We start from the raw sequence: 23,700 nt of genomic DNA on the forward strand, positions 1-23,700 counted from the left end.
CCAGTGAGAAAGAAAAACGGGAGGTGTCTCAAGAAACCAGGATGGATGACTAAGGAACTTTCAACCGAGCGAAGTTTGAAACGGAAGATGTATAAGAAATGGAAAAAGGGGGAAATCACGAAAAAGGAATTCAAAGAAATAGCAGGCATTTGTGGGGTAAAGTCAGAAAAGCTAAAGCGCAGAATGAACTCAGGCTTGCTAGAGAGGCTAAGAACAACAAAAAGGGCTTTTTTGGATATGTCCGCAGCAAAAGGAAGAAGAAGGAAACGGTAGGTTCACTGCGTGGAGAAGATGGCAAAATGCTAACAGAAGACAGAGAAAAGGCAGAATTACTCAAGACCTTCTTTGCCTCAGTCTTCTCAGAAAAGGCAAAGGGTGCTCAACCTGAGGATAATGGAGCAGAGGACAGAATAGGGGCATTTCAGCACAGAATAAATAAAGAGATAGTAGAGGAACACCTTATTAATCTAAATGAATTTAAGTCTCCGGGACCAGATGAACTCCATCCAAGGGTATTAAAAGAACTGGCAAAAGTAATATCGGAGCCATTGGCAATCATATTTGAAAACTCCTGGAGAACAGGAGAAGTCCCAGCAGAATGGAGGAGGGCAAACGTTGTCCCCATCTTCAAAAAGGGGGAAAAAGAGGATCCCAACAATTATCCCCCAGTTAGTCTGACATCAGTTCTAGGAAAGATTCTGGAGCAGATCATTAAACAGAGAGTCTGTGAACATCTAGAAGGCAATGCCATAATCACAAAAAGTCAACATGGGTTTCAGAGAAACAAGTCATGCCAGACAAACCTAATCTCTTTCTTTGATAAAATTACCAGCTTGGTAGATGAAGGGAATGCTGTGGATATAGTATATCTTGATTTCAGTAAGGCCTTTGACAAGGTTTCCCATGACATTCTTGCAAACAAGCTTGTAAAATGTGGGCTAGACAAAGGAACTGTTAAATGGATCTGTAATTGGTTGACCTGCCGAACCCAAAGGATGGTCAGCCATGGCTCCTTTTCTTCATCCTGGAGAGAAGTGACCAGTGGGGTCCCACAGGGCTCTGTCCTGGGCCCAGTGCTATTCAACATCTTTATCAATGACCTGGATGACAGAATTGGGAGCATACTTATCAAATTTGCAGATGACACCAAATTAGGGGGAATAGCTAATACCCCAGAGGACAGGATCAAGATTCAAAATGACCTGAATAGACTAGAAAGCTGGGCCAAAGCTAACAAAATGAACTTCAACACAGAGAAATGTAAGGTACTGCACTTAGGGCGGAAAAATAAAATGCACAGATATAGGATGGGGGACACCTGGCTGAATGAAACTACGTGTGAAAGGGATCTAGGAGTCCAAGTAGACCACAAGTTGAACATGAGTGAACAGTGTGATGCGGCAGCTAAAAAGGCCAATGCTATTTTAGGCTGCATCAATAGAAGTATAGTGTCTAGATCAAGAGAAGTAATAGTGCCATAGTAGTCTGCTTTGGTCAGGCCTGTCCAGTTCTGGGCCCCACAATTCAGAAAGGACATTGAGAAACTGGAGCCATGTGTCCAAAGGAGAGTAACTAAAAAGGTGAAAGGACTGGAAACCATGAAGCCCTACGAGGAACGACTCAGGGAGCTGGGGATGTTTAGCCTGGAGAAAAGAAGGGTAAGAGGTGATATGATAGCCCTGTTTAAATATTTGAAAGGAAGTCATGTTGAAGAGGGAGCAAGCTTGTTTTCTGCTGCTCCAGAGAATAGGACCCAATGGAGCAATGGATGCAAGCTCTAGGAAAAGAGATTCCAGCTCAACATTAGGAGGAACTTCCTGAGAGTAAGGGCTGTTTGACAGTGGAACACACTCCTTCCTCGGAGTGTAGTGGAGTCTCCTTCCTTGGAGGTCTTCAAGCAGAGGCTGGATGGCCATCTGTCATTGGGAATGCTTTGATTTGGATTTCATTCATGGCAGAATGGGGTTGGACTGGATCAGGGCCCTTGCGGTCTCTTCCAACTCTATGATTCTATGTTTCTGTGATTCTATGATGTTAAGTTTGCTGTTCACCACTTGATTTCCTATATTGGGAGAAAGGTGGGATAATAAAATAATAACAACAACAATGTCTAGGTATTCTTTCTCTGTTTTCTTTGGCAGAATATCCCAAACCGGATCTCATCTCCCGTCTGGAAGGAGGAGAAGACCCCTTTGACCAGGGCTCCATGGAAGGAGAAGCACCTGCAGGTACCTGCCTAGATGTCGGTCAAGAGATGTCCTCTCTGGGGATTAAGGGGCAGTGGACCTTTCTCCGCTTGTGCCCAGTTCTGTCAAGTAGAGTCCGACCTGTTTAAGAGTTATGATCACGCTGGTGGGCTAGCCATTCCTGGGGGTTTCTGGCCAAAGACAAAGGCATGGATGTGAACATCGTTCTTCAGGCCAACTCAAACACTTTCCACACTCCAGACGGGCCGAAATGGACGCCCTCGTCACGTGCGAGGGGTGCCTTGGGGCGGCCCTTCTAGACACCCCTCACTCCTCGCACGTGACAAGGGCATCAAAATGGCGGCGCCCTGTACAGACGGCCACTGCCATTGTTATGTGCTGGACACATAGTGCCTTTATGACGCCGCGAGTGCGCCATTGGCGGTGCAAGAAGAACCTGCTTTTAATGGGTTCTTTTTGCTACGCGGGGAAGTCCTGCAGTTTGGTGGCTGCGGCTTCCCTGCGGAGCAAAACTAGGCCCCGGGTGTCTGTCCTTTTTGGACGGTCTGTCCCCTGCCAATGTGGGACTTAGCGTATCTGTTTAAGGTATTGTTTCTGACCCCACTATAGGTCTGAGATTGTAAAGCATCCTTGGGAAAGCTGACTTGCATATGAATGGTTCTTGAATGTGTATCTGGTTTTTAAAATGGATTAATTTTAGTTCATCTCATTTATCTCTAGCTTGGAGTACTTTCTGTAGTCTCCAGGTGGCATATTTCTTTAATGAGCAGAGAAAAAGTGGAAGTCAAGCCTGGCAGTCCAGAGGCTTCTAGGTAGATGCCTTTGAGTCAGAGGCACCGTGGCGGTTTCTAAATGGTGAGAGCAAGAGGAAGAACAAACGTTGCTTGGGAAGGAGGTCAAAGGCTGAATGAGAAGTCGGGTAGGATAACTGGACTCCATTGTTTTTCAGCCTCATTAACATTTCCATTTTTCAGCAAATGTGTCAATGTATCTGAAGTTGCCATGCATCCATTGCACTTCCATTTTATATCTTTCCCCCATTTGCATTCATAGAGAAACCAATTACAATTCAGGCCTCCCTCTATTAGCTCCTCCATTGCTTTCACTTTATATTCTCCCAATTCCAATTTTAAGCGATCATCACATGAACTTTCGTTCTTTCCCTTCTGAAGAAGGCTTCATTGATTGATGTCCATTTGGGGATTTTTTGGATAATGTGGGGCTTATATTTTAGCCAGATTCTGAAGAGTGGTTTCCTTATCAAATGATTATTAAAGTTTTTATTTGCTTTAATTTCATCATGGATGCCAACCAAAAATATTATAGAACATTCAAAGGGAAGTCAAACAATTACAAGTTTTACAATGTAATTTTTTTTAATTACAATTTTTAAACTTAAATGTGATATTTAAAAGCCCTTCTGAGGCCTCTGTGGCTTCTGCTCCCTCTGAGCTCCATTCCCTCTTCTTCAGGGGCCTCAGAGGGAGGCAGGCCACCAAGGCCCATTTCTCTAGCCTTTCCTATCTCTCAGCGTTGCCAAGAAGCCTGGAAGATCATTCCCCAAACGTTTGGCCCAAAACTCACCCAATCCCCCCGTATCTCACCAAATATTCAGTCGAAATCCCCCAAAAGTCCCCATAATCTTAATATGGCAATAAAACGTAGCCCTAATTGAATAAAAATAATTGGAACTTATGTCTACTCCCAAAATGGCCATTGAACCAAACAAAGAATCTTTCAGTCCTTTTAAGATCTTTATTTTGACATGAAGGGGGTCCAGGAAGCTTTGTGCCAAATAGAAATGTGTTTGGCTGCAACCGCACTGCAGAAATAAATCCAGTTTGAAACCCTTTTAATTGCCATGGCTCAGTACTAGGGAATCCTGGGAATTCTAGTTTTCAGAGACATTTAATCTTCTCTCTCAGCAAACTGGTGTGACGACAAACTACAATTCCCAGGATTTCATAGCACTGGGCCATGGCAGTAAAAACGGTATGAAACTGGATTGTCTCTGGAGTCTGGAGTGAAGATGCAGCCTGAGTTGGGTCCAAGACACACTGCAGAAATAATCCAGTTTGAGACCGCTTTAACTGCCCTGGCTCAGTGCTAGGGAACCCTGGGAAGGGTAGTTTTGTGAGAAAGAGATCTGGTGCCACAATGAACTACAATTCCTATGTGAGAGAGAAAGAGAGCGCTTCCTGAGGCGACCACTCTCCAGTCCTCTCTCTGATTGGCTGAAGACTGCCAAGGGCTGCTTGCTCTCTCTGTAGCCCCAGCCTCGCTCTCAGAGTCAGGGCTGGAGCTGAAATGGGCCAAAGTCACCCAAAACGCACTGAAATAGAGCCAGGCACCAAAATCACACCAAAAGCTCTGGAAAGTCCCCCTTTCCGTGTGAAAGTCCCCACATTGGCAACACTGGCTCTTCCTCCTTTCCACGGCTCTCCTGCTCCACCATAGAGTCCTGCGACGCTCCTCCTCCTCCTCTCTATGGTAGGGAGGGCCCAGGCAGCCATTTCAGGACAAGGCGGAAGTGGGGCGCCGGCAGGCTCTGGCCCCGCCTCCTTTCTCTGCACTTCCTTGGCAACGGTTGGCCGGGTGGAAGTGGGCGCTTCCGCTGGCGCAAGTAAGGCGAGGAAGAGTGGGGTTTATTTGGGGGCTCTTCCTCCCTTCCTGACCCCCCTTTGGGCCTTTGAGGTTGGGATGATGGGAGATGCCACTCCCCCAAAAGATCTGAAAGAGGCCCTGCTTCAGGCTTCCCCATGGAATGGCTCCTCCTGAGGGGGGATGCTGGGAAGTGCATTCAGGAGAGCTTCCTCTGGGGCTGCAGCCCCCAGAATCCCCCGCTGGGCAGAGTGGCTCCTCCTGAGGGGGGATGCTGGGAACTGCATTCAGGAGAGCTTCCTCTGGGGCTGCAGCCCCCAGAATCCCCCGCTGGGCAGAGTGGCTCCTCCTGAGGGGGGATGCTGGGAACTGCATTCAGGAGGGCACACTTTTGGACTGCAGCAGCCCCCAAGTCCCTTATCTAAACAGGGGCATTATAGGTGTTGCATACCTTGCACATCCATTCAGGGCAACTTCCTCTGGGACTGTAGTCCCCAGAATACCTGCTGGGCAACATGGCTCCAGGCAGGGGGATTCTGGGAGTTGAATTCACCCTGGAAGAGAAGGCAACGTCTCTTGCATTCAGGGCAGTTCTTCTTCAGACTGCAGCCCGAACACCACCCCCCCACCACGGTTTGATTAGTTTCCTCCTGAGTAGGGTTGCCATAGTGCCGGACCTCGAAACCGGGAAAAATGTAGGACAAAATTTTCAAATGTAGGACACACAAAAAGTGTGTCCTACATTTGAAAATTCTGTCCTACATTTTACTGCGATCGCAGCGGAGGCCAAGCGGCAAGGGAAAGCCTCCACTTAAGGAGGCTTTCCCTCCCCGCCTGGGCCCCGCCACGATCGGAGGCCAGGATCGGGGCCTCTCCTCGTTCCTGGGACCCTCAGGGACCAGGAAGGAGGGGAGGAGGCCGGCGGCGATCGCCGCGGCCTCTCCTCGTTCCTGGGACCCTCAGGGACCAGGAAGGAGGGGAGGAGGCCGGCGGCGATCGCCCCGGCCTCGCCTCCTTCTTGGCCCCGGCTGGGACCAGGAAGGAGGGGAGGAGGCCGGCGGCGATCGCCCCGGCCTCGCCTCCTTCTTGGCCCCGGCTGGGACCAGGAAGGAGGGGAGGAGGCCGGCGGCGATCGCCCCGGCCTCGCCTCCTTCTTGGCCCCGGCTGGGACCAGGAAGGAGGGGAGGAGGCCGGCGGCGATCGCCCCGGCCTCGCCTCCTTCTTGGCCCCGGCTGGGACCAGGAAGGAGGGGAGGAGGCCGGCGGCGATCGCCCCGGCCTCGCCTCCTTCTTGGCCCCGGCTGGGACCAGGAAGGAGGGGAGGAGGCCGGCGGCGATCGCCCCGGCCTCGCCTCCTTCTTGGCCCCGGCTGGGACCAGGAAGGAGGGGAGGAGGCCGGCGGCGATCGCCGCGGCCTCGGCTCCTTCTTGGCCCCGGCTGGGACCAGGAAGGAGGGGAGGAGGCCGGCGGCGATCGCCGCGGCCTCGGCTCCTTCTTGGCCCCCGCAGGGACCAGGAAGGAGGGGAGGAGGCCGGCGGCGATCGCCGCGGCCTCGGCTCCTTCTTGGCCCCCGCAGGGACCAGGAAGGAGGGGAGGAGGCCGGCGGCGATCGCCGCGGCCTCGGCTCCTTCTTGGCCCCGGCTGGGACCAGGAAGGAGGGGAGGAGGCCGGCGGCGATCGCCCCGGCCTCGCCTCCTTCTTGGCCCCGGCTGGGACCAGGAAGGAGGGGAGGAGGCCGGCGGCGATCGCCCCGGCCTCGGCTCCTTCTTGGCCCCGGCTGGGACCAGGAAGGAGGGGAGGAGGCCGGCGGCGATCGCCGCGGCCTCGGCTCCTTCTTGGCCCCCGCAGGGACCAGGAAGGAGGGGAGGAGGCCGGCAGCGATCGCCGCGGCCTCGGCTCCTTCTTGGCCCCCGCAGGGACCAGGAAGGAGGGGAGGAGGCCGGCAGCGATTGCCGCGGCCTCGGCTCCTTCTTGGCCCCCGCAGGGACCAGGAAGGAGGGGAGGAGGACGGCGGCGATCGCCCCGGCCTCGCCCCAGGCCTCAGAAAGGCCTTGGAGTCGCCGCGGCGGACCGGGACCGGGATGGCACCGCCCAAACCGGGATTGTCCCGCCGGGGTGCGGGATATGGCAACCCTACTCCTGAGGGATCCTGGGATTTGTAGTTTAGTGGAGGGACCCAGAATTCCCTGTTAGAGAGCTCTAGGGCCGTAATTCAGGGGACTGGGCCAGAAGACCATTCATTTCCAATGATGGAGGGCTGCCAAGGGGTCCAGCTGCCCTCAGGTGGGGGTCCAGTTCTGCGCCATTCAAAGGCCTTCTCCGTGGGAAGGTCCGTTTAGGCCCCCTTTTTTCTCTCCCTGGTCAATGGAGGGGGGCAAGGGCAATGGGGCTGGAGAGGGGCTGTGGGGGTCCTGGCCAACGGTGCCTCACGCGAAGGGGACGCTTTGGATCCAGGATAGGGAACCGGAGGGGAAACCCCTGCACCGCCAAATAGATCCAAAATGGTGGGGGTCAAAAGGGGGCTCAGGCAGAAGGGTCCCACTGGGGCCCATGGTCCAGGAGGAAAGAGGGTGGTCTCTTTCCAGACCCCTTTGAGGGTCTCATCCAGTCCCTGGGCCCTCTTTGCTCCTCAGAATCATAGAATCATAGAGTTGGAAGAGACCACTAGGGCCATCCAATCCAACCCCCTGCCATGCAGGAAATCCAATTCAAAGCATCCCCGACAGATGGCCATCCAGCCTCTGTTTAAAGACCTCCAAGGAAGGAGACTCTATCACCCTCCGAGGGAGTGCATTCCACTGTCGAACAGCCCTTACTGTCAGGAAGTTCCTCCTAATGTTCAGGTGGAATCTCTTTTCCTGTAGCTTGCATCCATTGTTCCGGGTCCTGTTCTCTGGAGCAGCAGAAAACAAGCTTGCTCCCTCCTCAATATGACATCCTTTCAAATATTTAAACAGGGCTATCATATCACCTCTTAACCTTCTTTTCTCCAGGCTAAACATCCCCAGCTCCCTAAGTCGTTCCTCATAGGGCATGGTTTCCAGACCCTTCACCATTTTTGTCGCCCTCCTTTGGACACGCTCCAGTTTCTCAATGTCCTTTCTGAATTGTGGTGCCCAGAACTGGACACAATATTCTAGGTGGGGCCTGACCAGAGCAGAATACAGTGGCACTATTACTTCTCTTGATCTAGACACTATACTTCTATTGATGCAGCCTAAAATAGCATTGGCCTTTTTAGCTGCCGCATCACACTGTTGACTCATGTTCAACTTGTGGTCTACTTGGACTCCTAGATCCCTTTCACACGTAGTTTCATTCAGCCAGGTGTCACCCATCCTATATCTGTGCATTTTATTTTTCCGCCCTAAGTGCAATACCTTACATTTCTCCGTGTTGAATTTCATTTTGTTAGCTTTGGCCCAGCTTTCTAGTCTATTCAGGTCATTTTGAATCTTGATCCTGTCCTCTGGGGTATTAGCTATTCCTCCTAATTTGGTGTCATCTGCAAATTTGATAAGTATGCTCCCAATTCTGTCATCCAGGTCATTGATAAAGATGTTGAATAGCACTGGGCCCAGGACAGAGCCCTGTGGGACCCCACTGGTCACTTCTCTCCAGGATGAAAAGGAGCCATTGTTGAGCACCCTTTGGGTTCGGCAGGTCAACCAATTACAGATCCATTTAACAGTTCCTTTGTCTAGCCCACATAGACAAAGGGATGGGACTTTTGGGGAACCAGAGCCTGACCTGGATCCTTCTCTTCTTCCTCCCCAAAAGGAACAACTCCAGGGACGGAGCAAGAGGAGGTGCGCCTTTCAACCTGAGGGGAAGGCAAAGGAGACCCTTCAGAAGAAGCTCAAGAGGGAGATGGAGGAGCATCAGAAGCTGCAGGAAGGTAAGGGGTCCCCAAGAGACAGAGAAAGAGGGGGATTGCCAGGACCTCTTCTTCTCTGCCCCATGGCCTTCTCCCTCTGGCCCCTCTCAGTCCCAGGTTGGCCTTAGAGAAAGGGAACTGACCCCCAATAGAGAGAAAGAGGGGACGCCCAAGACCCCTTCCTCTCTGCCCCATGGCCTTTTCCCTCTGGCCCCTCTCAGTCCCAGGTTGGCCTTAGACAAAAGGAGCTGACCCCCAAGAGAGAGAGAAAGAAAGAGGGGGACCCCAGGACCCCTTCCTCTCTGCCCCATGGCCTTCTCCCTCTGTCCCCTCTCAGTCCCAGGTTGGCCTTAGAGAAAGGGAACTGACCCCCAAGAGAGAGAGAAAGAAAGAGGGGGACCTCCAAGACCCCTTCCTCTCTGCCACATGGCCTTCTCCCTCTGGCCCCTCTCAGTCCCAGTCTGGCCTTAGAGAAAGGGAACTGACCCCAAGAGAGAGAAAAAGAAAGAGGGGGACCCCCAAGACCCCTTCCTCTCTGCCACATGGCCTTTTCCCTCTGGCGCCTCTCAGTCCCAGGTTGGCCTTAGAGAAAGGGAACTGATCCCCAAGAGAAAGAGAAAGAAAGAGGGGGACCCCCAAGACCCCTTCCTCTCTGCCCCTTGGCCTTCTCCCTCTGGCCCCTCTCAGTCCCAGGTTAGCCTTAGAGAAAGGGAACTGATCCCCAAGAGAAAGAGAAAGAAAGAGGGGGACCCCCAAGACCCCTTCCTCTCTGCCCCATGGCCTTTTCCCTCTGGCCCCTCTCAGTCCTAGGTTGGTCTTAGAGAAAGGGAACTGACCCCAAGAGAGAGAGAAAGAAAGAGGGGGACCCCCAAGACCCCTTCCTCTCTGCCCCATGGCCTTTTCCCTCTGCCCCTCTCAGTCCCAGGTTGGCCTTAGAGAAAGGGAACTGATCCCCAAGAGAGGGAGAAAGAAAGAAGGGGAATCCCAAGACCCCTTCCTTTCTGCCCCATGGCCTTTTCCCTCTGCCCCTCTCAGTCCCAGGTTGGCCTTAGAGAAAGGGAACTGACCCCAAGAGAGAGAGAAAGAAAGAGGGGGACCCCCAAGACCCCTTCCTCTCTGCCCCATGGCCTTCTCCCTCTGTCCCCTCTCAGTCCCAGGTTGGCCTTAGAGAAAGGGAACTGACCCCCAAGAGAGAGAGAAAGAAAGAGGGGGACCTCCAAGACCCCTTCCTCTCTGCCACATGGCCTTCTCCCTCTGGCCCCTCTCAGTCCCAGTCTGGCCTTAGAGAAAGGGAACTGACCCCAAGAGAGAGAAAAAGAAAGAGGGGGACCCCCAAGACCCCTTCCTCTCTGCCACATGGCCTTTTCCCTCTGGCGCCTCTCAGTCCCAGGTTGGCCTTAGAGAAAGGGAACTGATCCCCAAGAGAAAGAGAAAGAAAGAGGGGGACCCCCAAGACCCCTTCCTCTCTGCCCCTTGGCCTTCTCCCTCTGGCCCCTCTCAGTCCCAGGTTGGCCTTAGAGAAAGGGAACTGATCCCCAAGAGAAAGAGAAAGAAAGAGGGGGACCCCCAAGACCCCTTCCTCTCTGCCCCATGGCCTTTTCCCTCTGGCCCCTCTCAGTCCTAGGTTGGTCTTAGAGAAAGGGAACTGACCCCAGGAGAGAGAGAAAGAAAGAGGGGGACCCCCAAGACCCCTTCCTCTCTGCCGCATGTCCTTCTCCCTCTGGCCCCTCTCAGTCCCAGGTTGGCCTTAGAGAAAAGGAACTGACCCCCAAGAGAGAGAGAAAGAAAGAGGGGGACCCCCAAGACCCCTTCCTCTCTGCCCCATGGCCTTCTCCCTCTGGCGCCTCTCAGTCCCAGGTTGGCCTTAGAGAACGGGAACTGGCCCCAAGAGAGAGAGAGAGAGAAAGAAAGAGGGGGACCCCCAAGACCCTTTCCTCTCTGCCACATGTCCTTCTCCCTCTGGCCCCTCTCAGTCCCAGGTTGGCCTTAGAGAAAGGGAACTGACCCCAAGAGAGAGAGAAAGAAAGAGGGGGACCCCCAAGACCCTTTCCTCTCTGCCCCATGGCCTTCTCCCTCTAGCCCCTCTCAGTCCCAGGTTGGCCTTAGAGAAAGGGTACTGGCCCCAAGAGAGAGAGAAAGAAAGAGGGGGACCCCCAAGAACTCTTCCTCTCTGCCCCATGGCCTTCTCCCTCTGGCCCCTCTCAGTCCCAGTCTGGCCTTAGAGAAAGGGAACTGACCCCAAGAGAGAGAGAAAGAAAGAGGGGGACCCCCAAGACCCCTTCCTCTCTGGCCCATGGCCTTTTCCCTCTGGCCCCTCTCAGTCCCAGTCTGCCCTTAGAGAAAGGGAACTGACCCCAAGAGAGAGAGAAAGAAAGAGGGGGACCCCCAAGACCCCTTCCTCTCTGCCCCTTGGCCTTCTCCCTCTGGCCCCTCTCAGTCCCAGGTTGGCCTTAGAGAAAGGGAACTGATCCCCAAGAGAAAGAAAGAGGGGGACCCCCAAGACCCCTTCCTCTCTGCCCCATGGCCTTTTCCCTCTGGCCCCTCTCAGTCCTAGGTTGGTCTTAGAGAAAGGGAACTGACCCCAAGAGAGAGAGAAAGAAAGAGGGGGACCCCCAAGACCCCTTCCTCTCTGCCCCATGGCCTTTTCCCTCTGCCCCTCTCAGTCCCAGGTTGGCCTTAGAGAAAGGGAACTGATCCCCAAGAGAGGGAGAAAGAAAGAAGGGGAATCCCAAGACCCCTTCCTTTCTGCCCCATGGCCTTTTCCCTCTGCCCCTCTCAGTCCCAGGTTGGCCTTAGAGAAAGGGAACTGACCCCAAGAGAGAGAGAAAGAAAGAGGGGGACCCCCAAGACCCCTTCCTCTCTGCCCCTTGGCCTTCTCCTTCTGGCCCCTCTCAGTCCCAGGTTGGCCTTAGAGAAAAGGAACTGACCCCCAAGAGAGAGAGAAAGAAAGAGGGGGCCCCCAAGACCCCTTCCTCTCTGCCCCATGTCCTTCTCCCTCTAGCCCCTCTCAGTCCCAGGTTGGCCTTAGAGAAAAGGAACTGACCCCCAAGAGAGAGAGAAAGAAAGAGGGGGCCCCCAAGACCCCTTCCTCTCTGCCCCATGGCCTTCTCCCTCTGCCCCTCTCAGTCCCAGTCTGGCCTTAGAGAAAAGGAACTGACCCCCAAGAGAGAGAGAAAGAAAGAGGGGGACCCCCAAGACCCCTTCCTCTCTGCCCCATGGCCTTCTCCCTCTGGCGCCTCTCAGTCCCAGGTTGGCCTTAGAGAACGGGAACTGGCCCCAAGAGAGAGAGAGAGAGAAAGAAAGAGGGGGACCCCCAAGACCCTTTCCTCTCTGCCACATGTCCTTCTCCCTCTGGCCCCTCTCAGTCCCAGGTTGGCCTTAGAGAAAGGGAACTGACCCCAAGAGAGAGAGAAAGAAAGAGGGGGACCCCCAAGACCCTTTCCTCTCTGCCCCATGGCCTTCTCCCTCTAGCCCCTCTCAGTCCCAGGTTGGCCTTAGAGAAAGGGTACTGGCCCCAAGAGAGAGAGAAAGAAAGAGGGGGACCCCCAAGAACTCTTCCTCTCTGCCCCATGGCCTTCTCCCTCTGGCCCCTCTCAGTCCCAGTCTGGCCTTAGAGAAAGGGAACTGACCCCAAGAGAGAGAGAAAGAAAGAGGGGGACCCCCAAGACCCCTTCCTCTCTGGCCCATGGCCTTTTCCCTCTGGCCCCTCTCAGTCCCAGTCTGCCCTTAGAGAAAGGGAACTGACCCCAAGAGAGAGAGAAAGAAAGAGGGGGACCCCCAAGACCCCTTCCTCTCTGCCCCATGACCTTTTCCCTCTGCCCCTTTCAGTCCCAGGTTGGCCTTAGAGAAAGGGAACTGACCCCAAGAGAAGGGAGAGAAAGAAAGAGGGGGACCTCCAAGACCCTTTCCTCTCTGCCCCATGTCCTTCTCCCTCTGTCCCCTCTCAGTCCCAGGTTGGCCGTAGAGAAAAGGAACTGATCCCCAAGAGAGAGAGAGAGAGAAAGAAAGAGGGGGACCCCAAGACCCCTTCCTCTCTGCCCCATGGCCTTCTCCCTCTGGCCTCTCTCAGTCCCAGGTTGGCCTTAGAGAAAGGGAACTGATCCCCAAGAGAGGGAGAAAGAAAGAAGGGGAATCCCAAGACCCCTTCCTTTCTGCCCCTTGGCCTTCTCCCTCTGGCCCCTCTCAGTCCCAGGTTGGCCTTTGAGAAAAGGAACTGACCCCCAAGAGAGAGAGAGAAAGAAAGAGGGGGCCCCCAAGACCCCTTCCTCTCTTCCCCATGGCCTTCTCCCTCTGGCCCTTCTCAGTCCCAGGTTGGCCTTAGAGAAAAGGAACTGACCCCCAAGAGAGAGAGAAAGAAAGAGGGGGACCCCCAAGACCCCTTCCTCTCTGCCCCATGGCCTTTTCCCTCTGGCCCCTCTCAGTCCCAGGTTGGCCTTAGAGAAAGGGTACTGGCCCCAAGAGAGAGAGAAAGAAAGAGGGAGACCCCCAAGACCCCTTCCTCTCTGCCCCATGGCCTTCTCCCTCTGGCCCCTCTCAGTCCCAGTCTGGCCTTAGAGAAAGGGAACTGACCCCAAGAGAGAGAGAAAGAAAGAGGGGGACCCCCAAGACCCCTTCCTCTCTGCCCCATGACCTTTTCCCTCTGCCCCTTTCAGTCCCAGGTTGGCCTTAGAGAAAGGGAACTGACCCCAAGAGAAGGGAGAGAAAGAAAGAGGGGGACCCCCAAGACCCTTTCCTCTCTGCCCCATGTCCTTCTCCCTTTGTCCCCTCTCAGTCCCAGGTTGGCCGTAGAGAAAAGGAACTGACCCACAAGAGAGAGAGAGAGAAAGAAAGAGGGGGACCCCAAGACCCCTTCCTCTCTGCCCCATGGCCTTCTCCCTCTGGCCTCTCTCAGTCCCAGGTTGGCCTTAGAGAAAGGGAACTGACCCCCAAGAGAGAGAGAAAGAAAGAGGGGGACCCCCAAGACCTCTTCCTCTCTGCCCCATGGCCTTCTCCCTCTGGCCCCTCTCAGTCCCAGTCTGGCCTTAGAGAAAGGGAACTGACCCCAAGAGAGAGAGAAAGAAAGAGGGGGACCCCCAAGACCCCTTCCTCTCTGCCCCATGACCTTTTCCCTCTGCCCCTTTCAGTCCCAGGTTGGCCTTAGAGAAAGGGAACTGACCCCAAGAGAAGGGAGAGAAAGAAAGAGGGGGACCCCCAAGACCCTTTCCTCTCTGCCCCATGTCCTTCTCCCTCTGTCCCCTCTCAGTCCCAGGTTGGCCGTAGAGAAAAGGAACTGATCCCCAAGAGAGAGAGAGAGAGAAAGAAAGAGGGGGACCCCAAGACCCCTTCCTCTCTGCCCCATGGCCTTCTCCCTCTGGCCTCTCTCAGTCCCAGGTTGGCCTTAGAGAAAGGGAACTGACCCCCAAGAGAGAGAGAAAGAAAGAGGGGGACCTCCAAGACCCCTTCCTCTCTGCCACATGGCCTTCTCCCTCTGCCCCTCTCAGTCCCAGGTTGGCCTTAGAGAAAGGGAACTGATCCCCAAGAGAGGGAGAAAGAAAGAAGGGGAATCCCAAGACCCCTTCCTTTCTGCCCCATGGCCTTTTCCCTCTGCGCCTCTCAGTCCCAGGTTGGCCTTAGAGAAAGGGAACTGACCCCAAGAGAGAGAGAAAGAAAGAGGGGGACCCCCAAGACCCCTTCCTCTCTGCCCCTTGGCCTTCTCCCTCTGGCCCCTCTCAGTCCCAGGTTGGCCTTAGAGAAAAGGAACTGACCCCCAAGAGAGAGAGAGAAAGAAAGAGGGGGCCCCCAAGACCCCTTCCTCTCTGCCCCATGGCCTTCTCCCTCTGGCCCCTCTCAGTCCCAGGTTGGCCTTAGAGAAAAGGAACTGACCCCCAAGAGAGAGAGAAAGAAAGAGGGGGACCCCCAAGACCCCTTCCTCTCTGCCCCATGGCCTTCTCCCTCTGGCGCCTCTCAGTCCCAGGTTGGCCTTAGAGAACGGGAACTGGCCCCAAGAGGGAGAGAGAGAGAAAGAAAGAGGGGAATCCCAAGACCCTGTCCTCTCTGCCCCATGTCCTTCTCCCTCTGGCCCCTCTCAGTACCAGGTTGGCCTTAGAGAAAGGGAACTGACCCCCAAGAGAGAGAGAAAGAAAGAGGGGGACCCCCAAGACCTCTTCCTCTCTGCCCCATGGCCTTCTCCCTCTGGCCCCTCTCAGTCCCAGTCTGGCCTTAGAGAAAGGGAACTGACCCCAAGAGAGAGAGAAAGAAAGAGGGGGACCCCCAAGACCCCTTCCTCTCTGCTCCATGGCCTTTTCCCTCTGCCCCTCTCAGTCCCAGGTTGGCCTTAGAGAAAGGGTACTGGCCCCACGAGAGAGAGAAAGAAAGAGGGAGACCCCCAAGACCCCTTCCTCTCTGCCCCATGACCTTTTCCCTCTGCCCCTTTCAGTCCCAGGTTGGCCTTAGAGAAAGGGAACTGACCCCAAGAGAAGGGAGAGAAAGAAAGAGGGGGACCCCCAAGACCCTTTCCTCCCTGCCCCATGTCCTTCTCCCTCTGTCCCCTCTCAGTCCCAGGTTGGCCGTAGAGAAAAGGAACTGATCCCCAAGAGAGAGAGAGAGAGAAAGAAAGAGGGGGACCCCAAGACCCCTTCCTCTCTGCCCCATGGCCTTCTCCCTCTAGCCCCTCTCAGTCCCAGTCTGCCCTTAGAGAAAGGGAACTGACCCCAAGAGAGAGAGAAAGAAAGAGGGGGACCCCCAAGACCCCTTCCTCTCTGCCCCATGACCTTTTCCCTCTGCCCCTTTCAGTCCCAGGTTGGCCTTAGAGAAAGGGAACTGACCCCAAGAGAAGGGAGAGAAAGAAAGAGGGGGACCCCCAAGACCCTTTCCTCTCTGCCCCATGTCCTTCTTCCTCTGTCCCCTCTCAGTCCCAGGTTGGCCGTAGAGAAAAGGAACTGACCCACAAGAGAGAGAGAGAGAAAGAAAGAGAGGGACCCCAAGACCCCTTCCTCTCTGCCCCATGGCCTTCTCCCTCTGGCCTCTCTCAGTCCCAGGTTGGCCTTAGAGAAAGGGAACTGACCCCCAAGAGAGAGAGAAAGAAAGAGGGGGACCCCCAAGACCTCTTCCTCTCTGCCCCATGGCCTTCTCCCTCTGGCCCCTCTCAGTCCCAGTCTGGCCTTAGAGAAAGGGAACTGACCCCAAGAGAGAGAGAAAGAAAGAGGGGGACCCCCAAGACCCCTTCCTCTCTGCCCCATGGTCTTTTCCCTCTGCCCCTCTCAGTCCCAGGTTGGCCTTAGAGAAAGGGAACTGATCCCCAAGAGAGAGAAAGAAAGAAGGGGAATCCCAAGACCCCTTCCTCTCTGCCCCATGGCCTTTTCCCTCTGCCCCTCTCAGTCCCAGGTTGGCCTTTAGAGAAAGGGAACTGACCCCAAGAGAGAGAGAAAGAAAGAGGGGGACCCCCAAGACCCCTTCCTCTCTGCCCCATGGCCTTTTCCCTCTGCCCCTCTCAGTCCCAGGTTGGCCTTAGAGAAAGGGAACTGATCCCCAAGAGAGAGAGAAAGAAAGAAGGGGAATCCCAAGACCCCTTCCTCTCTGCCCCATGGCCTTTTCCCTCTGCCCCTCTCAGTCCCAGGTTGGCCTTTAGAGAAAGGGAACTGACCCCAAGAGAGAGAGAAAGAAAGAGGGGGACCGCCAAGACCCCTTCCTCTCTGCCCCATGGCCTTTTCCCTCTGCCCCTCTCAGTCCCAGGTTGGCCTTAGAGAAAGGGAACTGACCCCAAGAGAGAGAGAAAGAAAGAGGGGGACCCCCAAGACCCCTTCCTCTCTGCCCCTTGGCCTTCTCCCTCTGGCCCCTCTCAGTCCCAGGTTGGCCTTAGAGAAAAGGAACTGACCCCCAAGAGAGAGAGAAAGAAAGAGGGGGACCCCCAAGACCCCTTCCTCTCTGCCCCATGGCCTTCTCCCTCTGGCCCCTCTCAGTCCCAGGTTGGCCTTAGAGAAAGGGAACTTATCCCCAAGAGAGAGAGAAAGAAAGAGGGGGACCCCCAAGACCCCTTCCTCTCTGCCCCATGGCCTTTTCCCTCTGCCCCTCTCAGTCCCAGGTTGGCCTTAGAGAAAGGGAATTGACCCCAAGAGAGAGAGAAAGAAAGAGGGGGACCCCCAAGACCCCTTCCTCTCTGCCCCTTGGCCTTCTCCCTCTGGCCCCTCTCAGTCCCAGGTTGGCCTTAGAGAAAAGGAACTGACCCCCAAGAGAGAGAGAAAGAAAGAGGGGGACCCCCAAGACCCCTTCCTCTCTGCCCCATGTCCTTCTCCCTCTGGCCCCTCTCAGTCCCAGGTTGGCCTTAGAGAAAGGGAACTGATCCCCAAGAGAGAGAGAGAAAGAAAGAGGGGGATCCCCAAGACCCTTTCCTCTCTGCCCCATGTCCTTCTCCCTCTGGCCCCTCTCAGTCCCAGGTTGGCCTTAGAGAAAAGGAACTGACCCCCAAGAGAGAGAGAAAGAAAGAGGGGGACCCCCAAGACCCCTTCCTCTCTGCCCCATGGCCTTTTCCCTCTGCCCCTCTCAGTCCCAGGTTGGCCTTAGAGAAAGGGAACTGACCCCAAGAGAGAGGGAAAGAAAGAGAGGGACCCCCAAGAACCCTTCCTCTCTGCCCCTTGGCCTTCTCCCTCTGGCCCCTCTCAGTCCCAGGTTGGCCTTAGAGAAAAGGAACTGACCCCCAAGAGAGAGAGAAAGAAAGAGGGGGAATCCCAAGACCCCTTCCTCTCTGCCCCATGGCCTTTTCCCTCTGCCCCTCTCAGTCCCAGGTTGGCCTTTAGAGAACAGGAGAGATCCCAGCAGACTGGCGAAGGGCAAACGTTGTCCCCATCTTCAAAAAGGGGAAAAAAGAGGATCCCAACAATTATCGTCCAGTTAGTCTGACATCAGTACTAGGAAAGATTCTGGAGCAGATCCTTAAACAGAGAGTCTGTGAACATCTAGAAGGCAATGCCATAATCACAAAAAGTCAACATGGGTTTCAGAGAAAGAAGTCATGCCAGACAAACCTAATCTCTTTCTTTGATAAAATTACCAGCTTGGTAGATGAAGGGAATGCTGTGGATGTAGTATATCTTGATTTCAGTAAGGCCTTTGACAAGGTTTCCCATGACATTCTTGCAAACAAGCTTGTAAAATGTGGGCTAGACAAAGGAACTGTTAAATGGATCTGTAATTGGTTGACCAGACGAACCCAAAGAGTGGTCAGCAATGGCTCCTTTTCATCCTGGAGAGAAGTGACCAGTGGGGTCCCACAGGGCTCTGTCCTGGGCCCAGGGCTATTCAACATCTTTATCAATGACCTGGATGACAGAATTGGGAGCATACTTATCAAATTTGCAGATGACACCAAATTAGGGGGAATAGCTAATACCCCAGAGGACAGGATCAAGATTCAAAATGACCTGAATAGACTAGAAAGCTGGGCCAAAGCTAACAAAATGAAATTCAACACAGAGAAATGTAAGGTATTGCACTTAGGGCGGAAAAATAAAATGCACAGATATAGGATGGGGGACACCTGGCTGAATGAAACTACGTGTGAAAGGGATCTAGGAGTCCAAGTAGACCACAAGTTGAACATGAGTCAACAGTGTGATGCGGCAGCTAAAAAGGCCAATGCTATTTTAGGCTGCATCAATAGAAGTATAGTGTCTAGATCAAGAGAAGTAATAGTGCCACTGTATTCTGCTCTGGTCAGGCCCCACCTAGAATATTGTGTCCAGTTCTGGGCACCACAATTCAGAAAGGACATTGAGAAACTGGAGCCATGTGTCCAAAGGAGGGCAACTAAAATAGTGAAGGGTCTGGAAACCATGCCCTGTGAGGAATGACTCAGGGAGCTGGGGATGTTTAGCCTGGAGAAGAGAAGGTTAAGAGGTGATATGATAGCCCTGTTTAAATATTTGAAGGGATGTCATATTGAGGAGGGAGCAAGCTTGTTTTCTGCTGCTCCAGAGAATAGGACCCAATGGAGCAATGGATGCAAGCTCTAGGAAAAGAGATTCCAGCTCAACATTAGGAGGAACTTCCTGAGAGTAAGGGCTGTTCGACAGTGGAACACACTCCTTCCTCGGAGTGTAGAGGAGTCTCCTTCCTTGGAGGTCTTCAAGCAGAGGCTGGATGGCCATCTGTCATTGGCCATGCTTTGATTTGGATTTCCTTCATGGCAGAATGGGGTTGGACTGGATGGCCCCTGTGGTCTCTCCCAACTCTACGATTCCATGATTCTAAGTATAAGTCTCTCATTCAACCAGGTGTCCCCCATAATCCTATATCTGCATTTCATTTTTCTGCCTTTCCTACAATTCTCCCCATTGAGGTTCATTTTGTTAGCTTTGGCCCAGCTTTTCCCAGTAGATAAGACCCCTACGTCCTGTAGTTTGGGTTACTCACTCCAGATAGGCTGGAAGTAAAGAGAGAGGCCTTCTGGTGACCCCAGGTGGGCTGAGCTAACTCTAGAAGGCCAGTCTTGTCCTGCCTATCGCTCCAGTAGGATGTGTTTGCTGTTGCTCTGCAGCTTCTTGACTACAGCCACTCCAGTCCTTTTCTTCTCTTCGTTTCTCTTGCTGCCTTGGAAGCATGAAGAAGACTTAATATGGCAAGGGCTCCCAGGATTGGAGAAAGGTCTTGGCTTTGCCAATGATTCTCCCTCTCCTCCAAAGCTGCCCCCCTTTCATGGTGGGAGCACAAGAGATTTCTGCAAACAGCATTGCAGCACATGGGAGCCGTGGGAACAAATGCTGAGGGGTAGACAAAGAGCCCTCCTCCAACCACCATCTTGAGGGGGAGAGAGGCCTGGCCTGGAAGACAAAGAGCCCTCCTCCAACCACCATCTCGAGGGGGAGAGAGGCCTGGCCTGGAAGACAAAGAGCCCTCCTCCAACCACCATCTCCAGGGGGAGAGAGGCCAGGCCTGGAAGACAAAGAGCCCTCCTCCAACCACCATCTCCAGGGGGAGAGAGGCCTGGCCTGGAAGACAAAGAGCCCTCCTCCAACCACCATCTCCAGGGGGAGAGAGGCCTGGCCTGGAAGACAAAGAGCCCTCCTCCAACCACCATCTCGAGGGGGAGAGAGGCCTGGCCTGGAAGACAAAGAGCCCTCCTCCAACCACCATCTCGAGGGGGAGAGAGGCCTGGCCTGGAAGACAAAGAGCCCTCCTCCAACCACCATCTCCAGGGGGAGAGAGGCCAGGCCTGGAAGACAAAGAGCCCTCCTCCAACCACCATCTCCAGGGGGAGAGAGGCCTGGCCTGGAAGACAAAGAGCCCTCCTCCAACCACCATCTCCAGGGGGAGAGAGGCCTGGCCTGGAAGACAAAGAGCCCTCCTCCAACCACCATCTCCAGGGGGAGAGAGGCCTGGCCTGGAAGACAAAGAGCCCTCCTCCAACCACCATCTCGAGGGGGAGAGAGGCCTGGCCTGGAAGACAAAGAGCCCTCCTCCAACCACCATCTCGAGGGGGAGAGAGGCCTGGCCTGGAAGACAAAGAGCCCTCCTCCAACCACCATCTCCAGGGGGAGAGAGGCCTTGCAATTTTTTGTATTGTTTTGCAATTTTACTGTACACCGCTATGATCATTGCAGAATAGCGGTCTATAAATAAAAATTATTATTATTATTATTATTATTATTATTATTATTTCTCCACATCACCTCTGCCCAGCCTGTTTAAGGCCAGGGATCAGTGAGGAAACTGGCCAGAAGTCATGGAAACTTCCCTCCTCAGCATCTCTGCCCAGCCAGAGTTCAGAGCACAGGCCAGCCAAAGCCATGGCAAAGGATTTCTCTGCATCACCTCTGCCCAGCCTGAAACGGCCAAGGTCAGAGAGGCAAGCCAGCCAGAAGTCACAGGACAACGGTGAGTACCAGGGGCCCTCTCTCTCCAGCCACCAAGGAACCTTTGCCAGATCTAATGCCCTTGCTCAGGGCAGGCATTGCCAGGAGGCCATTGCCACTGCAGGCACTAGGAAGGCAGATGGGGGATAAGCTCTTGGTCTCCCCCTTCCTTCTCATCTCTGGCCCCAGTGGCACCCAGGACCCCAACAGTTTTGGGAGATCCTATTGCTGCCTGAGAAACACATAGTAGTGTTGCCAGGGCTCCTGCACGTTCCCTTTTGATTCTTATATGAGATGGTGAAAAGGAGGAAAATGACTCCTCCTCTGACATGCACAGTGGACATCTGGGCTGCATGGCTGCAAATGAAGCTAGACTGAGCCCAGTCTTTTTTGGCTGCCACAGAGCATCCCACAAAAAGCATGAAATGGCTTCATGTCCTCCCCAGAGGGAGCATGGCCTCTTCCACCCACTTCTAAACAAAGGCTGGAGGGCCATCTGTTAGATATGCTTTGATTGAGAGTTCCTGCATGGCAGAATGGGGTTGGACTGGATGGCCCTTGGGCTATCTTCCAACTCTGATTTTCTGAAAGAGTACATGGATACAAATCCTCCTGCATTCCCTCCTCAAAAGGGGGGGGGGGGTAAGACACTTGTGGGAAGTATGGAGAGAGAATTCCCTACACCCCCAATTGTGTTTGGCTACCCCAAACTGTGGCACTCCTGAGAGAGCAGTTGGAGCGCTTGGCCTTTCCTTTCCATTGGAGTTGATCCTTTCCCAGGATCCAGACCTATCTCAGGTAAATGTGGAGCCATGTCCCACAGCAGCCACTCTGCCCTTCCCAGCTACCTATGCAAGTGGGAAGGGAGTTGAGGACCAAGCCAGCTTCTATCGTGCAGCCAGGTTACTATAAAGCCTGCTTGAGATTGAAAAGGCTAAGCCTCTAAACCCCAGTTTGAAGTTGGGGCTGTTTCAAACCTAAATAAAACAGAATGCCCTGTGAAAATCAGGGCTACACTACAGGCCATATGCAGCTATCTACCCATGATTAGCAATGGTCTTCAGTCACTGCTAGCTTAAGGGCAGTTTCCTCAGTGCTTGGAAGAAGTCACTGCCCAGGCAGCCTCCCTTGATGGGGCAAATAAGGAGGTGAGAGCCCCCACAGCAACAGTGCTGGTGGCTCAGATTTACAAGAGATACGGGTTAACTTTTCTTGGGTTCATTTTATTACTGTTAGTCCATGAGTCTGGAGTCTGCACAATATTTCTTCTTCCTCATGGTTGGCCCGGTTCTCTCCCCCCCTTTAACCAGGGCAGAGGAGATGCCTGGAAACTAATTCAATGGGGGGGGGGGCTACCCATAAAAGCCAAATGATGACTTTTCTTCCCTCCTCAGAGGCCTCCATCCCTGCCTCCATTAGGGCCAGAGCCTCTTTGCCTTAGCTGGGACAGCTAAGACACAAGATGAGCACATGGTTGTAACCTCCCTTGTGCAAACTAGTGTCAGCCATACTTCTCAATAAGAGCAAAGGGCTTTAATAATACAGATTTGTTTAAAGTCTAAGAATCAGGGGGACTCAAGAAAGGAGAAAGATACTTCCCTTCTCTGGTTACTCAGTGGATCTGCAATGCTTACACCATTGAAGATCTTTTTAAAAAACCCATCTCATGTGGGGTGAAAGATATCTTGGATTAATGTGACCATCGAAGCGCCACACAGGAACCTCAGTCAACTAGCCTCAGGAGAGCTGGCTCCCCTCTCCTTCCCTTCTTTCACAAGAGAAGAAACTAAAACACGCCCCCCTCTGCCTCCTCGCACTAGGGGCCACCGACGCCGCCAACGCTGTCACCGCTGGGACTGTGCCCTTGCCGGACGGCCTCTTCCCGGGGTCTGCGAGGGTGCGCAGCTGCGCATCGCCACCGGGAAAGCCGTCTTCGGACTTTCGGACCTCCGCGGCGGCGGTCCCTTTAAGACACTGGTCTCGGCCTGGCTTTGGCGTTTGGCGGCCAGGTGCGAGCGGGGGCTGTTTGTTACACCTGGGGGAAGTCTGGGAGGAGCCCGCTGGTGAGAGCAGCGGGTACAAAAGCCGGGAAACCGGCCCACCCGGACACGCCCCCCTCTGCCTCCTCGCACTAGGGGCCACCGACGCCGCCAACGCTGTCACCGCTGGGACTGTGCCCTTGCCGGACGGCCTCTTCCCGGGGTCTGCGAGGGTGCGCAGCTGCGCATCGCCACCGGGAAAGCCGTCTTCGGACTTTCGGACCTCCGCGGCGGCGGTCCCTTTAAGACACTGGTCTCGGCCTGGCTTTGGCGTTTGGCGGCCAGGTGCGAGCGGGGGCTGTTTGTTACACCTGGGGGAAGTCTGGGAGGAGCCCGCTGGTGAGAGCAGCGGGTACAAAAGCCGGGAAACCGGCCCACCCGGACACGCCCCCCTCTGCCTCCTCGCACTAGGGGCCACCGACGCCGCCAACGCTGTCACCGCTGGGACTGTGCCCTTGCCGGACGGCCTCTTCCCGGGGTCTGCGAGGGTGCGCAGCTGCGCATCGCCACCGGGAAAGCCGTCTTCGGACTTTCGGACCTCCGCGGCGGCGGTCCCTTTAAGACACTGGTCTCGGCCTGGCTTTGGCGTTTGGCGGCCAGGTGCGAGCGGGGGCTGTTTGTTACACCTGGGGGAAGTCTGGGAGGAGCCCGCTGGTGAGAGCAGCGGGTACAAAAGCCGGGAAACCGGCCCACCCGGACACGCCCCCCTCTGCCTCCTCGCACTAGGGGCCACCGACGCCGCCAACGCTGTCACCGCTGGGACTGTGCCCTTGCCGGACGGCCTCTTCCCGGGGTCTGCGAGGGTGCGCAGCTGCGCATCGCCACCGGGAAAGCCGTCTTCGGACTTTCGGACCTCCGCCGCTGCGCATCTGCGCAGTTGCGCAGCGTCAGCGGGTGCAGGAGGCTAGAATAGCCTTGGGAGCAGGGGATGCCTACGGTGGCTAGCCCCTGCTCCATTAACAGCCATAGGAGGGTGGGGGAGGGATAGAGATGCGGGGGATGCCTGGGCTGGGGATAACATCTTGGTGGGCGGAGCCCCCATTGAGGTTGTGTGGGGCAGGGGGAGGCATGGCGGTGGGAGAAGGGACTTCCGTTCCAGGGGAAGGCGGGATAGATGCGTCATATCTATCCCGCCTTCCTGTCCCCCTCCCA

At 54.6% G+C, this 23,700-nt stretch overlaps 1 protein-coding gene across 1 annotated transcript in view; it reads left to right on the top strand.

Moving 5' to 3' along the window:
- The first annotated feature begins 4,794 nt into the window (after positions 1 to 4,794).
- LOC149278101 (uncharacterized) overlaps positions 4,795 to 23,700 on the top strand; it is a 31,184-nt gene continuing 12,278 nt past the window's right edge. The window contains exons 1-2 of the mRNA XM_089502346.1: positions 4,795 to 4,830; positions 8,588 to 8,705. Of these exons, the coding sequence (XP_089358472.1) occupies positions 8,678 to 8,705 (28 nt within the window). The 5' untranslated portion in view covers positions 4,795 to 4,830; positions 8,588 to 8,677. The remainder of the gene's footprint in view (positions 4,831 to 8,587; positions 8,706 to 23,700) is intronic.

The sequence above is a fragment of the Sceloporus occidentalis genome, unplaced genomic scaffold, assembly GCF_023333645.1.
Source record: "Sceloporus occidentalis isolate IW3139 unplaced genomic scaffold, rSceOcc1.0.p SCAF_201, whole genome shotgun sequence".
Lineage (NCBI taxonomy): Eukaryota > Metazoa > Chordata > Lepidosauria > Squamata > Phrynosomatidae > Sceloporus > Sceloporus occidentalis.